The sequence below is a fragment of the Carassius gibelio genome, chromosome B20 (assembly GCF_023724105.1).
Source record: "Carassius gibelio isolate Cgi1373 ecotype wild population from Czech Republic chromosome B20, carGib1.2-hapl.c, whole genome shotgun sequence".
In the NCBI taxonomy this organism is placed as follows: Eukaryota; Metazoa; Chordata; class Actinopteri; order Cypriniformes; family Cyprinidae; genus Carassius; species Carassius gibelio.
The window spans coordinates 1776113-1795538 of NC_068415.1; the positions used below are offsets into that span (position 1 = coordinate 1776113).

General features: G+C 36.0%; 1 protein-coding gene across 6 annotated transcripts; it reads right to left on the bottom strand.

Moving 5' to 3' along the window:
- Positions 1-677: 677 nt before the first annotated feature.
- LOC127984032 (phosphatase and actin regulator 1) lies at positions 678-19315 on the bottom strand. 6 transcript variants are annotated; one of them, XM_052586494.1, is made up of 13 exons: positions 19050-19315; positions 9612-9773; positions 9456-9536; positions 8263-8349; positions 7183-7389; positions 6885-7113; positions 5515-5687; positions 5266-5422; positions 4176-4231; positions 4034-4095; positions 3768-3908; positions 2089-2165; positions 678-1615 (listed from the first exon to the last, which is right to left on the bottom strand). In XM_052586494.1, exons 1-13 carry the CDS (start codon positions 19156-19158, stop codon positions 1600-1602), a joined length of 1557 nt encoding a protein of 518 aa, XP_052442454.1. In that variant the 5' UTR covers positions 19159-19315; the 3' UTR covers positions 678-1599. The 6 variants fall into 6 exon arrangements, with proteins under 6 accessions (XP_052442454.1, XP_052442453.1, XP_052442450.1 ...); XM_052586493.1 differs by having other exon boundaries at positions 9612-9776; XM_052586490.1 differs by lacking the exon at positions 19050-19315 and adding an exon at positions 14711-15201 and having other exon boundaries at positions 8263-8346; positions 9612-9776.
- Positions 19316-19426: the final 111 nt, after the last annotated feature.

Here is a 19426-nt window from a genome sequence, read left to right on the forward strand (position 1 = left end):
AATTTAAAAAACTGGTAATGTAATAATAATAAATATTACCGGTAAATCATTTCTTGTTGATTATAACATTTACTAATATATTTGTAAAATGAAAATATTTTTTGTTAACATTAATGTTAATATTAATAGTCGTTAAAATAAAAATGTACATTAAATACAACTTTTTTTAATTGTAGATTTGGAAAATTCTAATGAATTTTTTTTTTTTTTTATTAGTCTTAGTTTGGGGATTCAATATTTTAGTCAAGTTCTACTTAATATTTACTTTATTTTAATATTTTTTTTACAATTAAAATATTTGTATATTGTATTTGTATTTGTTAACATTTTGTTATTATTATTATTACTATTATAATAAAATAGGCAACTTCTTGCTCTTTAATGTAATCAGAATAGTATTGTGTAATGCACTTACAATGTAGATTTCAACATTTAACAAGACATTTAAATTAAAAGTTAAAGTAAATAAAATTAAAATAAAATAATTATTGTTCCTCAATTAAACAAAAATAGTTTAGGTAGTAATTAAATTATAACTAATTCCTTGTAGTGCACAAAAAATTCACATTTAATAATGCACTGTGAACTAACATGAACAGCTGTATTATTATTATTATTATTATTATGATTAGTGAAGATGAACTGTTGTACAGCAACATTAACAAACGAGACCTTACTGTAAATCAGAATGAGCTTTTTATTTTTATGTTACTGTTGCTATTTCTGTATGAACACTGTGAATAAAATACAAAAGAAACGAACATAACACTGATTATTGTGATTCCCTTCAACTGTTTTGGTTTTATTTTGGCAACGGATGCCCTGTAAAGTGGGCGGGGTTTAAAGGGTCGCCCAACGCTCGATCACATGACGGCTGAGCACCAATGAGAACAAAATGAGACGAAGGAGGAACGAAAACCCGGTTTGGAAACACTCATCAGGACTCGAGAACAATCAGTCACTCTTAACACGTTATTGCTCTGTCCTGTCGCCCGTCAAGATCGCCTCCTGTGATTGGTCAGCAGCGTGGGCGTGGCAAACTTTGCTCTTTTGTTATTGGTTAATGATGTTCTTGGGTTTTAAGATTTAAAACAGCAGCCAACATCAGGGGTTTGACTCCCAAAGAATGAACGAACTGATAAAAACACGTATTTAAAAGCACTGGATAAAAGTGTCAAGCAGATGCACATAAGTTACAAATAAGCAGGAAATGTGGAATTAAAGGAATAGTTCTTCCAACACTGATGAATTTTAATTTCTGGCAGAACTATTTCTTTAAAGACGGCGTGTAATAATGTGGTTTGCACTCGTTAGAAAGTCGAAAGTGTTCTTGGTTTTTGAAAACTAAAAGGACTGGAATAGTTTATCAGTTACAAATAGAAAATCAACTACATCGTCTGCTGCATTAAAAACCATCGGCTGGAAAACTAAACACAAAGAGAGAACTTCATGGCGAAGAGCACGTGATAGATCAGTTTTTGTCAAAATGTAGAGAAATATGTGCACACAGACAGATCAGCGTCAGCTCAGATCTGCTGCGAGGGATTCCTGATCAAACAGAGTCTGTCCAGAGTCCATTAGAGACGGGCTGAAGCAGCTCTACGGCCGATGAAACCTGCAGAGAACACAGGAAAGACAACACCCTAAACATGACGGCCATCCCACAATGCAATGCTCTTCACTTGACCACCATCAAATACTCCAGACCCAGACATCATGTACATGAATGGGATGTTTGTACAATTCTAAATGTTTATAGAATATTCAAAGATATTTTTGAATGCATTTATAACATTGGAAAACATTCATGTCACTTATACACCATTTAATGCATCCTTACTAAATAAATAAAAGTATTCATTAAAGAAAATTGTATATATAACATTAATGTAACATTTTTATTGTATAGACATAAATATATAATACAAGATGTTCATTTGAAAACATTTATACTGAAATTAAAATAATAGTAAGTTATTTCTATATGCATATTTTAAATAAAAAAATGTCTAAATAGTCAAAAAGGGTATATAAAAAAGCTTGATTTCTTTCTCGTGGTTAGGCAGAAAGACGAGTGTTTGTGTTCACCTGGTTAGATGTCGACTGGACTCGTGCACCTCCATCTCTGTGCTTTTGAACTCGTTCAGCTCTTTGCGTATGGCAGCCTGAGAGGGACAAACCCATGAGATCAGCCGTGCATCTGAACACACGGTCCGTGTTTAAACATTTCATCCTTAAACTAGAAGCATCCATAGAAGGCAAAATCTCTCTTGAATGGAAGTGTGTTTTGACATGGACTCAACGTTTTAGAAAGAAAAAAATCTAATTGTATTTTTTTTCCTGATAATTATTGTCTTTTTTTTTTTGTTACATTTGCTGTACTTATTTTGAATTTGTAAAAAAAAAAAATTTAAATAAAAAAATAAAAAACTGATTGTGACAATAAGTGATTTTTCTAATTAGCAATATATTACTACTTTAATAATACTACTGTATTGTAAAAACTAAATGTAAAACAAGTAGTGTGATTTCATATATACAATACAGACCAAAAGTTTGGAAACATTACTATTTTTAATGTTTTTGAAAGAAGTTTCTTCTGCTCATCAAGCCTGCATTTATTTGATCAAAAATACAGAAAAAAAATGTAATATCGTGAAATATTATTACAATTTAAAATAATTGTTTTTTATTTATTATACTTTAAATGATCATTTATATCTGTTGATGCAAAGCTGAATTTTTAGGATCATTATCACATGATCCTTTAGAAATAATTCTAATATGATGATTCATTATCAAAGTTGGAAACTGTTCTGCTGCTTAATATTTTTTCAGAACATCTGATACTTTTTTAGGATACTTTGATGAATAATAAAAAAAAAAAGCTATGTTTTTAAAATATTAATATTTAGTAATAACAATAAACACTACTGGTCAGTAATTTGGGGTCAGTAATTTTCTTTCTTTCTTTTTTTAAAATAAAATCAATACTTTTATTCAGCAAGGATGTGTTAAATTGATAAAAAGTAATAGTAAAGAAAATATATTATTAGAATATATATATATATATATATATATATATATATATATACACGTATATATATATATATATATATATATATATATATATATATATATATATATATATATATATATATATATACACACGTGTATATATATATATATATATATATATATATATATATATATATATATATATATATATATATATATTTTTTTTTTTTATTTTTTTTTTTATAAATGCAGTTCTTTTTACCCTTTTATTGATCAAATATATCCGACAGCAGAACTGTTTCCAACACTCATAATAAATCAGAATAATAGAATGATTTCTAAATGATCATGTGATCGACTGATGTGACATGTGATACTGAAGGCTGGAGGAATGATGCTGAAAATTCAGCTTTGCATCACAGGAATAAATTATTTTTTTAAAGTATATTCAAATAGAAAACTATTATTTTAAGTTGTAATAATATTTCACAATATTACAGTTTTTTCTGTATTTTTGATCAAATAAATGCAGGCTTGATGAGCAGAAGAGACTTCTTTCAAAAACATTAAAAATAGTAATGTTTCCAAACTTTTGATCTGTACTATATATACATGATATGTACTATATATATATATAGTTTTTAATGCAAAATTCTACTACTTACAATGTAACATTTCTGCTTTAATTTTCAAAAGAGAAAGCATCAATCTTTTATTTGATCAGAGAAGCTGAGGTGATGGAGATGAACCTTATCAGCAGCAGTGAGTCTGGTCCAGGGTTTGTCTGCGCGCCGGTCGTAGTCCTGAGCTTCTGCCACCTCCACGTAATCACTGAAGCGGATGAGGATCTTGGCCTCTCGGAGCTCCTCTACAGTGGGCCTCTGACTCAGCTGAACACACACACACACACACACACACTCCTGAAGACGTTGTGTAACTCGAATCTAATGCATGCTGTGACCCAGATAGATGGTTGTTATAGGAACAGAGTCCGGAGAAAATCTCCTGCTCTCACCTTCCTGGAGAGCCGTTTCTTCAGCTCGCGCTTCTCCTCCAGCTCCTCCTGCTCGTTCCGCGCTGAACACAGACAATCAGACACATCACTCACAACATGAAGCGTTCCTCATCACACTGGTACTGGAGTGTGTGAGACGTACGTTTGAGGATGTTCCTCTGCTCCAGCTCTTCTGCTGACGGTCTCTGGCTCAGACGACTGGACACAGACACGAGACGCTATTACGATCGTTTAAAAAGCTCACAGACATCCTAACCTGATAATAAAGCAATTTAATCAAAGACATTGCAATATTTTGCTGCTCAGTTTGTGTTCGTTTTAATAAGTATAGCTCCGCCCACAGTCAAATCTCATTGGTTCAAAATTCCCTCAACGTCTGCATATTAAAATTAGGTATTGGCTGTGAATCTGTCAATCAAACATTACTCCACGCCTGTTACATTCTTACTTAGGAGTGTAGAAATATAAATAAAATATATAGAAATATTTTAAATCAAAGAGGTTCGTGAAAACTGTTTGAGTATGTGTGCATGTGTGTGAGATAGAGAGTGTGTGAGATAGAGAGCGTGTGAGATAGAGAGCGTGTGAGATAGAGAGCGTGTGAGATAGAGAGCGTGTGAGATAGAGAATGTGTGTGTGTGTGTGCATGTGTGTGTGCATGCGTGTGTGTGCATGTGTGTGTGTGCATGCGTGAGTGTGTGTGTGTGTGTGTGTGCGTGAGTGTGTGTGTGTGTGTGTGCATGCGTGTGTGTGCGTGTGTGTGTGTGCATGTGTGTGTGTGTGTGTGTGTGTGTGTGTGCATGCCTGAGTGTGCGTGCATGCGTGTGTGTGCGTGTGTGTGCATGCGTGAGTGTGTGTGTGTGTGTGTATGTGTGTGCATGTGTGCGTGTGTTTGTGCGCATGTGTGTGTGTGTGTGTGCATGTGTGTGTGCATGCGTGTGTGTGCATGCGTGTGTGTGCATGTGTGTGTGTGCATGCGTGTGTGTGTGTGCATGCGTGAGTGCGTGAGTGTGTGTGTGCATGCCTGAGTGTGCGTGCATGCGTGTGTGTGCGTGTGTGTGCATGCGTGAGTGTGTGTGTGTGTGTGTGTATGTGTGTGTGCATGTGTGCGTGTGTTTGTGCGCATGTGTGCGTGTGTTTGTGCGCATGTGTGTGTGTGTGTGTGTGTGCATGTGTGTGTGCATGTGTGTGTGTGCATGCATGTGTGTGTGTGTGTGTGTGTGTCTCCTCACCGGGTGAGTTTGGTGCCGATCTGTTGTCTGGACTCTATCCGCTCCTGGTCACTCATCATCTGTAAGATGTTTTTATCCTCCAGTTCTCTCTTCGACGGCCGATTGCTCAGTTTGATCGCCAGCGAATCCTTCCGTAAGATCCTTAAAGCAAGCGTACCTGCACACACACACACACACATACACACACACACAGATTAATTTCACAAACACACACGAGCCACATGCAGTGTTTCCCGCCAGATCTCGTACTTGTAAACAGCGAGTCGTCATCATCCTCCTCTTCCTCGTCCTCTTCCTCGTGTGTGCTGAAGGTGTGTGTGATGAGTGTGTGTGTGTTGGCAGGAGTTTGGTGCATTGAATCTCTGTTCTCCTTCTCCTCTTCCGTCTCCATCAGGACAGATGGCATCGCCTGCAGTACAGAGCTACACACACACACACACACACACAGTTATTTTAGTATTATTTATATACCATTATAGTTCTCATTAATATTTTGAATCAGCTTGTATTTTTATATTTTCAGTTTTTCTTTTCATTTCAGTTATATTTAAATGATTTTGTTATGTTTTTGTTGTTTATATCCGTTTTTTTAATTACTCTTTAGATTATATTTATTTTGATTTCAGTTTTAGTTTGTCATTTTATTTCATTGTATTTTCAGTTTGAGCTTCTGTTCAGTTTTTAGTACTTCAACTTAAACTACATGAAGATATATTGCGTAAGTTTTTAATAATATTTATATTTGATTTGATTTCAACTTCATTTTAATTAGTCAATGAAGCATAACAAAAATGAATGTAAACCGAAATAAAATTGTATAAAAATGTAAACAATAAGGCAACATTTCCCATCTTTATGAAATCTGAAGTACTTAAATAGTACAGTAGAGCTGATTTAAAGATAAAATTAATAATTGATATTTAAATTTTTATTAGCCACTCAAAGATGTTTAAACTATATAAATGCGTATTTGCTTAATGCTGACAGCAAACGAGAAAGTATTTGAATGTTTGCCTATTACTAATAATATAAAAGCAATCATCATAATACTTTTTGTTTACATTAATTCCTTTGTTTTACCGTTCTATGTGATTATTAGATAGACTTCTATCCTAATTAGACAGAACTGTTAACGACGACGACAACCAAGAGAGAGAGTGTGAGCACCGTGTGCGCCGTCAAAATAAAAGTCCCTCTTCGAACACATCAGCCAAGCAGAAAAACTTATCAGCCGATGCCGATATTTACAAAACGCCAAATATCGGCCGATATATCGGCATTATCGACCGCTATATAACCACTAGCAAAAAGAGAACAACTGAAACTAAGCCTTTTACATTTTCTGGAGGGACATCTATCAACGTTACTCTTGCTCTTGCAGAAGAGAGCTGCATGATGCTCTTTTGTTTGTAATTGTTTAAGCAACTTGTTATATTATATAAAATGAATTACATTTGGTTAATGAACATTATGCAGTTTTTCCAAAGATAGTCATTTTATTGTATTGCTTTGATAAACATGCATTAGTAATATTTTGCTTGATGCACCCTCTTGTGGCCTCAGGAGAAAAGCCAAAACCTAGTGTGTGTGTGTGTATGTGTGTGTGTGTGTGTGTTCACCTCTCGAGTCTCTGCATGGTGAGTGCGAGTGTTTTGTTGAGTTCTTCAATGATGCGGCTGGGTGGATGCAGTGACAGCGGCAGTGTGGCGTACTGCTGCGAGTGTGTGTGTGTGAGCGCGTGTGTGTGTGAGCCCTGGGACGGCAGGCATTTGAGGGGAAACGAGGGCGTCGGCTCACATATCATCACTTTCTTTGGAGGCAGAGGCGGCGACAGCCTGGCCAGCGTCTCTGGAGGGAGGACAGACAGAGTTTAGTTCTCTGCTGGTGTTGGTGAGAGACAGAGGAGTGTGAGTGCACCTGTCAGATGGTTGGGGATCCGGCTGTATGGCTTCGGCGGTAAGGCAGGAGGCTGCTTCAGCGACGACGGCCTCGCGTGAGTGATGTCAGCGCTGTCGCTAGGCAACGGCACAGGCTTCACAGGGGGCGGGGCTTGACATGGCTTTGGGACGAGATCCGAGAGACACGCCACAGTTTCTCCAGACGACTGGACCTCTGAGAACGACACTGGAGCACAGAGAGACAACCGGAAAAAAGACTCTTAACTGAGCAGATAATCAGTATATTTTAATGATTTCTGAAGATCATGTGACACTGAAGACTGGAGGAATGATGACGGAAATTATAATATATTGTATAATATATTCACAAAGAAAACTGCTATTTAGAATTTATAATAGTATTTATATAAAATATAATATGTATATATATATATATATATATATATATAAAAAGGTATATATATATGTGTGTGTGTGTGTATGTATATATATATATATATATATATATATATATATATATATATATATATATATATATATATACACACAAACACACACACCTTTTTTATACACTACTAGTTAAGAATCTTATTTGTTTTGTCTTTATATATAATGTGTGATAAAAATACATATAACAATGACAAAAACAACTAAATTGAAAACTAATTCAAAATATTTTTACATTTATTAATAAATAATATTTTTTTATAACCGAACCCCTTTGATCTAAAATATTTACTTGAAGTCAACAAGATTTGAATTTAAAATGAAGTGATCAAATAAAATAATAAATAAAATCAACGTTTTTGCCTTTTTTTATACACTACTGGTCATAAAATTTTGTGTTTTTGTGTTTTGTCTCTTCTGCTCACCAGGGCTGTATTTATTTGATTAAAAATACATTTTAAAAAATCACAGTTTTCTATGTGAATATCGGTAAATATCGGTGAATATCGGTGTGAAATGTCTTAAAGGTACACTATCCAAAAACAGCTTTATGTTGAAGGTGAAAGATTATCATCAGACACTAAACTACAGCTGTTTTTGGTGAGGTTCTAAGTCAAACCGTGCAGAATATGAGAAGTGGACAGTAACGCACCTGTCGCTGTGCCGCTGGGCTCTAACGACTCTGACACCGGACTGATGACCGTCTGTCTGTCCAGATCACTCATACTGACCTCCTCTACTGACACACAGATCGAGACTTATTTCACTAAAGCACGTGCGACAAAAAATCGGTCAGAGCCTTGAATACATGTAGTACAGTAGCATGTATGAACCCGTTTACAAAGCTGTTGTCCAACAAAGATACCATTTATTGACATGAAATTATTCTATTTTACAGTATTATATACAGTGATACACGCTATGTCCATTACCATTGCATTATAAATATAATTTATCCTTATAAAAATAATATGCTTATAGTCCTCAAGTTTCCTCAAGATAAAAAATTCTCTATTTGCGTTTTTTTCAGCTACATTGAAAACTGGATGCTTTTGTTCATATGTGATCCTGGAGCACAAAAGCAGTCTTCAGTCTCTAAGGTATATTTGTAGCAATAGCCAACAATACATAGTATGGGTCAAAATTATAAATTTTTCTTTTATGCCAAAAATCATTAGGATATTAAGTAAAGATTATGTGCAAATGAAGATATTTAGTAAATTTCCTACCGTAAATATATCAAAACTTAATTTTTGATTAGTAATATGCATTGCTAAGAACTTCATTTAAACAGCTTTAAAGATGATTTTCTCAATATTTCAATTTTTTTTTTGCATCCCTCAGATTCCAGATTTTCAAACAGTTGTATCTCAGACAAATATTATCCTCCGAACAAACCACACATCAATTAGAAAAATATTTATTCAGCTTTCAGATGATGTATAAATCTCAATTTCGAAAAATTATTTACAATTAAGACTGGTTTTGTGCCCCTGAGTCACATATTAGGGATTTCCTGGAGCTTCATAAATTCTATTACTTCTGTGATGCTTATGTGAAGTTTACGCGCAAGGGCGCCCTCTGGCTTCCAGTAGGAATTAAACAGTCAAGTATGTACTCCGTAATGCTCACAACTCCCTATTTTGACTAAAAATAGGAAAGATAATACTGTTCTCTAAACTTTTTTTGGTGGATGCATAAGATTCCCTGAATTATCGTCAGTTAATCGTTACCGCGATTAATACCAGAAAGTTATCATGATGTATTTTTAACCCATTATCGCCCATCCTCAACATTCAGTTGCTGTCTGCTTGATCTGATTAAGTAGAAAAGCTCTTTTCTTACCTTTCTCATACACTTCCTTCAGCACGCCTCTCTTGATGAGCTCTTCCCTGCTCTGACGCGTCGACATCTTCCTCTCCAGCACTGCCAATCATCAACGAAACTGCTTAGAAATGAAAACCGTGCGTCTGCAGGTGGATTGCTGTGCATGTCTCGTACCTGCAGACGTCTGCTTGAACGTGTCGCTCTTTTTCTTTCTCCATTTCCACGGTTTGAAGAGTCGTCCCAAACTGGCCAGTTTGCTGCGTCTGCGGATCGGAGGCGTGTGTGTCCCGGGAACCAGCGAATCAGAGCGCATCGCCGCCAGACGCTCCGCCCCCTCTGCTGAACACAAACACACACACACACACGGGACGTTTGCAACCCTGTATAAAGCCTGACATATGAACAAATAACCTCATTTTGTAAAAATGGAACTGTTTAGTGTCACTTTAGGGGTAAATCTAAAGCGTGTGTTTTATGTTTTAGTACTTTCATGTTCATGTTGCTCTATTCTTTTTCTGTTCTATCTGTTTTCTTTTTTATTACACACACAAAAAAACTTGCTATGTGTATTGCGTTAAGCTCCTCTAGCACTTGAACATCATTGCTCTTTTGTTGATTTTGATTGCTTCCATTGTCCTCATTTGCTGAATGACTACATGTAATGTTCTGGCTTTTATAGCTAATATATGCAAATTGGTGCTGATGCTGATATTTATATGGACAAAAAGTGATGAAATTCTGATGCTTGTAATAAACATCAATTATGTTTTTTGATATAAAAGGATCTTAATATCAGATTTCGCTCTATATCTCCAGCAATGTGTCTCAGATGAGATGTAAATGAACCAAACAGTGATTGAGAGCTGAAGAAATCAAGGCTCCTCAGAAGATGTGAGATGTTCTCCGCTGAGGAACAGTGAAAGTAAAGCTTCTGGAAACAAACGCTCCTCAAAAGATCCTGAGGATCAGATTTGAGACTCTAAAACATGATTGATGGAGAATCAAGTAAAGCTGAGCTGCTTCAGTCCAGTAAAAGTTCATTTGGAGATATTACTGACCGTATTCTGACCTTTACTTGATCACAATCAGGAAAGATCTGACACCAGAAGCTTTCATACAGTTACACCGAAAGAGCTTTTTCGGGATAAAACATTAAACTATCAATCAGAGACAAAAGACATGCAGTAGATTGAGTGTGACAGCAAGGTTTTGATCATTTAAAAGCCTTAGAAATATGGCTTTATATATATGTGTGTGTGTGTGTTTAGGAATAGGAGATGTGTTTCATTGTGCTTTTTAAGAGTCTTAAATGAAACCTGAATGGTCACTGATCGAGTAAATGAGCCAAAAGAATTTAAATGGTTTTGAAAGAGAAGAAACGAAGCATTAAAATTGTCATGGCAGAGACCAAATACCTTTAGGATCAAGTAATTGGAAAAACTAACGCGACTAATTCAATAATCTTCAGAAGAAATTACTAAAACAGAATATTTTCATGTTCTTTTTCCATTTTGTCTCAGATCACATGTTTTCAGATATTTTTACTTTCTCCATTTGGTAACTCAATAAAATAGGGCAAAGACATATATTAACATTAATTTTCTTAGATTAAGGAAATTCAGAAGGGGGAAGACGACTGTGACATGCGTTAAGTGTACGTTTCTAATCCCAGCTCCTCAGCGCAGGAGAGTAATCTTCATATATATTTCACATCTCCGGAGCTTTCTGCACACATCTGCTCTCTAATAATCCACTATTCATTTCACAGAGTGACTAATATGGTCCCTTACTGACTGTAAAGTGTGGAAAAAGCACTCACTATGAGTCCAAATGCTGTTTTACATCTGATTCAACAGGAATTCTATTTTGACTTGTTTTTACATTTGAGTTTTTTTACTTGAAAATGACGGCATGAAAATTGAAGGAAAAGTTACACAAAAATTACAATTTTCTGAAAAAAAGTCCTCACCCTCAGCTTATCCAAAAATGCAAAGGAGTTTGTTTCTTCATCAGATTTGGAGAAATGTAGCATTGCATCAGAGTCTCATCAACGGATGCTCTGCAGTGAATGGGTGCCGTCAGAATGAGAGTCCAAACAGCTGATAAAAACATCACAGTAATAATTCTTCCTCCAGTGAAAAAGTCCATCTCCTGTTATCGCTCACATCAAAATCCAGCCACATACTTGTTTAAAGCGGTTTTAAACAGTTTTGGCTTGTAAACACTGCTTGATCTGTGTAGATTTCGCTCCTGATTCAGACCAGATCACTTTTTCACTGGAGGAAAAACTCATTTTAGTTACAAACCTTTTCTCTTAAGACATTAACTGATGGACTGGAGTGCTGTGGATTATTGTGAAGCATTTATCAGCTGTTTGGACTCTCATTCTGACGGCACCCATTCACTGCAGAGCATCCATTGCTGAGCAATGCTACAATTATTGTTTCACAATCTGCATTTTAACATCAGGGCTGTGTGCGTACAAGTTTTCATGCTCTGCACCTAAACACATTGTAAATAATGCAGTTGTTTCACAGCTGTCACCATTGATCTGCTAACAGCCTCAGATTCTGGTTCTCTCGCTGTTCTTATTCTTCTTAGTGCTGCTTTTGATCCTCTTAATCCCAACATTTTACTCAATCATCTGGAAACAGTTACTCAGACTGTTTGAACCTGGTTTAGATCTTACCTCAATGACTGAAATGGGCTCTGTCCGTACTGGTGTTCCTCAAGGTTCCGTTTTAGGTCCCTTACTTTTTATCATTTACATATTTCCACTCAAACTGCTTCTAAGATCACTTGGGCTTAATTATAATTTTTATGCAGACGACACTGATTTATATTCATTCTAGGCCTTGGCAAAAATGTGATGTTTTTTTTTTCTCCCATCAGCTTCATATAGCTGGCTCATTACCTTTAAATATTAATGGCTCTGTTTTGGAGTCACAAACTAAATAAGAAAATGTAGAAGTAATATTTAATCCGAGTCTGTCTTTCGACTATCATGTTCAGTACACTTTTAAGAACTCCTTTTTTCATCTCATAAAATATTGCTAGACTCCCTTCTATGCGATCCCTCTCTGTGACTGGCTTATTAATACCTTAGTTTTTTCTCGCATTCACAACTGCAATGCACTTTTTGCTGGGGTTCCTAAAACCACACTTAAATTGCAATGTGTGCAAATCTCAGCTGCTAGGCTCCTGACTGGTGCCAGGAAAAATGAACATATTACACCAATTCTAAAGTCTTTGCACTGGCTCCCGGTCAGGTTCAGAGATGATTTAAAAATCCTTGCGCTCACATATAAAGCACTGCATGGTCTGGCCCCTTAATATCCATCTGTACTTTTAAACATGCTGTCACAAGCTGGTTTATTGGAAACAGGGTTTTCTCTTACTATGCGCTTTGGAATGCACTCTCTCTACGAATTAAGAGATGCACAGAATTTAAGTATTTTTAAATCTTACTTAAAAACTATTTTTTTTTTTTAGGTTAGCTTTTACTAGGATGTTTTGATTTTTACATCTTAGTTTGTTTTTTAATTGGCTGACGTGTGTTGCATTTTTACTTTTTAAAGGCGCTATATAAAAATAAAGTATATAAATACATTTCTCCAAATCTGAAGAAGAATATGATGGCCTGAGGGTGAGCACATTTTCAGCATACTTTCATTTTTAGGTGCACAAGGACTTTCAACATGCGGTAGTTAAGCGAATGCCATGAAATTTTAAAATAACTTTATAAAACTTGAATAAAAGCTAAATTTAATTCTATAAACAAAAAGACTCTAACTGTATCGGTCTGGTCTAAAAAACACAAAATCACTGGGAGCGTCCTCTGGGAAAACCGGAAGATTTCTGGATCCATTCACAACCCGAATGGCAGCGGCCCTGGTACAAAAATAGACCGGTGCATTAAAACAGGTCAGCAGGTAAAGGAAAGAACGAAGCTTGTTTTTCCAGAAGGGCTTTTCTGCTGAAGGAGGCTGAACGTTCACTTCAGCTCTACATCTGACCGATGAATGTAGGTCATTGGGAAAAACTAACAACCCTGATGCAGAATGCATGAATAAGACAACGAAACGATCACATGCAGATTTACTTAATTCCAAAACCCACAGTATTTATATTAATAAGAAACATAAATGTTCATAAATTTCCAGCTATTATAGTGGACATTTTGCACATTAAAAAAGCAATGCATTGCATTATACATTTATTTAGTCAGATTTACATCATATTTCATATAAGTGTTACATTATGTAAAGTAAACCATCTTTATTTTATATTTTTAATTAGTAATGGTAAAATTACACTGCAGTGTCAAATGTGGAGTACAGTATTTAACCATGTTCGAACCCGGCAATCTATAGGGACGAAACCATAATGTTGTTGTGAATAGAGGGTAAAGAACCGAAATATAGCATAATATGAGAAATGCATTAGTGTTAATTTACCATAATTATCCAAAATCATGCATGTAAAGGACATATCGTATATTGCTAAATAAATATATTAAATAGTTGCTTTTAAAAAACTATTTTATCTTTATGGGCCCCTTAAGGTTATGCAATGTGTCCAAGACCTACTAATAAAGTTAAAAGATTGTTTATTATTGGACTATAACTCATAAAATAGTTCTCTGAATTTAAATCGAGAGTTGCATGGACTGACAGGTCAATCATATGATAGATTTTATATAAAACATAAATTAAAAAAGAAAAACATGCTTGAGGATACTTGTGACTCTGGAGCACAAAGCAGTCTTGAGTCTCTGGGGTATATTTGTAGAAACAGACAACAATACATAGTATGGGTCAAAATTATCCATGAAGATGTTTTGTGCATTTCATACCATAAATATATCAAATCTTAATGTTTGATTAGTAATATGCATTGCTAAGAACTTCATCTGAACAACTTTAAAGATGATTTTCTCAATATTTAGATATTTTTGCTCCCTCAGATTCCAGATTTTCAGATAGTTGTATCTCAGACAAATATTGTCCTCCTCACACACCACACATCAATGGAGAGATGATTTATTCAGCTTCAGATAATGCATACAACTCAATTTCAAACAATTAATTTACCCTTATGTCTGGTCACATTTATTAGATGTCTACTAAGAATTTAAAAAAACCCAAAACATTAGCTTCTTTTAGGGGTGAAAGTTAAAGGGTTAAAGATTAACTAGGCCAATATTTTAATAATTATTCATTTTTTAAAGACTATTTTATCCTCCAGCACCGTTAACCGCGGTTCTCACTCACCGTCCCGGATGTCGTTCCCGCGGCTGCAGTTACTGCAGATGTGCTTGATATGACCGGAGATCACAAACGGTGTGTTGTTGTTACCGGGGGCGGCGGGCTGCCGCAATCTGACCAGGTTAAATGCTCTCCGTTTGCGCGGTTTCTCTGCGGACGACGAAGATGATAACGATGAGGAAGATGACGCGTCCTCCCGTAACCGGGATGTGATCCAGGTCCCGTGCGCTCCGGTGAATGCGGGACCCGCCATGGTCGCAGCGGACCCGTGTCTATCCGTCACACCGCGGGATGGCGCGGAGATCGAACGGAAGAGCGAGTTCATGAGCCTCACCGATCATCCCGAGCCGCGCGAACCGGGGTTATATCACCGACGCAACTGACTGGCGCAGATTTGTTTATCATAGGCGGACGGATGCGCCTCTCGGTAGCACCTCTTCAAATTCATCAACGTGACGCAATGCCGTGAAGTCCACGTAAAAATACGCGGAGCGGAATCGACCGTTAACGGGACGGGAGCTCGTCTTATGAATATTAATGACCTCCAACGTGACGTTTGTCCTTCAGGCCCATCCGATTGGAGGTTGTTGTTAAGTGGGCTACAATATTGAAGGCTTGGCTTATAAATATTAATGAGGCAACTTGGCTCGGCCCACTTGATTGGAAGGCGCTGTTAAGGGATACTATGCTGAAGGTTACGCTCTGAAATATTAATGACGCAATATCACGTTAACGGCTGTTACATCTATGGCTCTATTTTATTGTATTTTTATTTTTTAACAATATTTATTTTTATGCCTCCACCATATTAGTATTTTCGCTGGCTACACGGTATGGGTCCAGATCCAGACCGGATGTACCGAGAAGCCCCGCCTACGTCACCGTGTTTGAATCGCTGTCGCACCGCTAGAGGCCGCGGTTACAGAAACCCGTGCTCAAGTAAAAATATTAACGGGAACCATTTTCCCAAACACCGTCGGAAATGCTCATTTATTATCTGTAGTGCATAGAAAATTATGTAGATTTAACATCTCCGCATAGCTTGATAAAAACCTAATGTACACTATGTAAAAAATTAAACACTATTAAATCAAAATCTATTTTTCTTGCTATATGAAAGTTTAAACTAAATATATTTCCAATTTAAAAAAATGTATTCAATTCAGCTTCACTGTTACACCGCTTCACATATTTTATATATAGGCTATAAAAATATATTTTAACTAAATTATATATATATATATAGTTTTTTTTTTATTTTATTTTTTTATATCATATGGTAATGCTATAGTACTTGATTTTACCCTTAATAAAATGATCAGAATGCCTTAAAAACTGCTAATAAAGAGAAATATTGTGTTAAATTGTCCTCAGAACAGCCGTGGCTCTAATTTACGTGCAGATGAAATATTATCCTGGATAAACCCAACCATGACTCATATGCTGGAATGAATATTATTTCTCATGCTTTCTATCCTAAAACCTCCAGCAGATGGCCAACTCTTGCTCTAATTAAGTGTGTGTGTGTGTGTGTGTGTGTGTGTGTGTGTGTAATAGAGAGAGAGATGTAAATTAACAGTGTGACATAAAAAAAGTGATGTAAAATAAAACCATTGAATTAGAGAATCACAAACAAGAATCACACACACACACACAAAAGAGAAAAACACCTGGACACATCTGGTGGAGATATGCACAGAAATGACTTAATTTCCTTTATGCATATTCATATATGATTTTGGGGGGGTTTAAATTTTACCTGGATACATACTGAATATATTTATGTTATTTGTCCCTGCAAAAACTTCACTTAAGCTTCATTTACTAAATGACTACAAATTAATGCTAACCTCAGTGAAGGGCAGAATATAAAGCACAAAGTGAACGATCACCACGATGATCTGAAGAGAAGTGCAGCACAACCAGTGTTTTGTAACTCAGAAGTCAGTTTGACACATAGACAAATAGTTTAATCCATGCTGTTATGCAACTGTATCCGTGTCTCACACACACACACACACACACACACACACAGCAGTAATACATCTGACATTCTAACACATGGTTCAGTGATTGGCTCATTCTGGGCACACACACACACAGATGTGGGGACGAGGCTGCAGGTGAAGTGTGTGTGTGTGTGTGTGTGTTGTGTCTGGACTCTCACAGCATATTGATCGATCAGCTCAATCAACCACAAGAACAAAACAGCAAAATATACTCACACTTCAGCAGGACTGATATTTTAACTGAAACTACAAACATTTTACATTTAAATAAAGCTGAAATAAATTAAAATATTAGATGAAAAACTTCAAAAACTAAAACTACTAAAACTGAAATAAAAATACATAATAGAACAGATTTTTTTATATTTTTGGGTTTAATTTAAATGTAAGTTTGATTAATAGTTTTAGTTTTAGTTAATGATAGCAACACTGTCAACAAATCATAGAACTGTTAAAAAAGTAAGTAAATAAATAAATATAAATAAAATGGCAAGCACACAACAAAATTACCTAAACCTAAATAAATAGAATAAAACCTTACATTTACCTTAATTTGCCTTAAATGAATGTAATTGAATATACTACAGTATAATAAATGTCCATCATTTATTGACCAGTGCTGTGAGTCACTGAAACCATTAAAAGTAATTTTGGTTAAAGTAAAATAAAGCTGAAATAAAATATCATATTAGATGAAAAATGTACATTTAAATTTTTAAATTGAAATTTCACATCAGCAACTAAAATAAGTTAATATTTAAGTGCTTAAATTACTAAAACTAAGACTGAGATCAAAATTAGTTAAAGCTGAATAGAATATAAGAATAATAATATTATTAGAATAATAATAGCTGAATATTATTTGAACTTAATTTACATTAAACTGAAAAAAATTCAGCTTTAAACAAGCATGTGGCTGGATTTTGATGTGAGCGATAACAGGAGATGGACTTTTTCACTGGAGGAAGAATTATTATTGTGATGTTTTTATCAGCTGTTTGGACTCTCATTCTGACGGCACCCATTCACTGCAATGCTACATTTCTCCAAATCTGATGAAGACTGAACTGCAGGATTTGAGATATGACGAGTCCCACAGACGAGTAATAAAGCTCAAATAGAGTAGAAATAAACACCTACTTTCATTGCATGGAAAATAAAGCTCATGCATTCTGCCTAAACATCTCCTTTCGTGAACCAGGCTTGGACTGAGATGTGTGTGTGTGTGTGTGTGTGTGTTTTCCCAACACAAACAAACATCTGCATCTCCAAAACACACTTCTGGAGCACTTACACAACCCTGGTATGGTCATTTATAAAGTTCTTCGGAGTACCATGTCCTGTATATGGGTGTGTAATCATCCAGAGCCATAGTAATACCATGTTTGATACTTTATCAAAGCACATTTACCATAGTATTATTGAAATCTTTGGTCATGTTTATGTGTCAATCACTGTTCCATGGTAACATCATTGTATTCCCGATAGTACTTTGAATTAAATATTGTCATAAAGATAGACATGGTAATTATCCGTTCTCGTGCATTTACCATAGTAACATTGGGATTCTTTGAAGTACCTTGGAATAAATACTGTAAATTGCATGTCAGTTATGGATGATATTTTTGAAGTAGCTTGGAGTGCTATGTGATATAACGGCACATGTACATTTAATACCACAATAAAGCATACCATGTTATTCCATAAGTACTTTTTGGACACTGCACCATAGTATTCTTCAAGGTAACTTTGAAATACCATGTAAATATAAGCAATAAATCCTCCAGTACCATGGTATTACCAAGTTTTTGGACATTTACCATAGTAATACTGTAACTCTTTGTAGAGTAAATACTCTAAATAATATGGTACATGTCAAATCACCATGTTTTTTTTTTTTTTTTTTTTTGAAGTAGCTTGGAGTGCTATGTAAATATAATGCCACATGTGTGTTTACTTTATTAAAGTGCATATACCATGGTATTCGGAGTAAATTCACTAAATGTATAATGGAAAATGTTTTATTCTTTCCATATGAAGAGCATTTTTTTGTATGTGCATATGATGCAGCTAATCATTTAGTACCATATCAAAATACATATACCAATAACTACTGTCTTGTATATGTCCCAGTCACTCAATATTATATTTTGGACAGATATTATAAAGCACGTGTTTAGATATTTGGTAGGGTACTAGTTTAATATCACGGTATTCCTTGTTTGGAGAACCATGCTGCTGCCATCCAATAATCATTCAGTACCATGGTATAAACGACAGAAGTACAGCAGTGAACGCACACACACACACACACACACACACACACGGACACGCACCTGTCTGTAGTGTGTAGGACAGCCTGGTTTCAGTCAGGTACGGTGTGTCGCTCTTGGATCGAGCTCTTCTGATGGGCCGCCGGTCCTCATCCTCCGGTGCCGCCGCCATCCGAGCCGCGGGACCCCCGGTGCAGTCCCCGGTAACGGCAAGGCACAGTCACGGTAGAGACAGACGCAGACTCACTCCGTTAACGGATCAACCGACACGACACACGCGAGGTAGAAGCGCGCAGACCGTAAATCGCATCCCGCCCTGATGCAGCAGCAGCAGCAGCGCGCGGATGAACGGAAGCATCCAGAGCGCGTGGAATCCCACTACCGTTACTAACCGGGATGACGTGTTCGGCACGGAGCGTCTGCACCGATGCGGCGGAGAG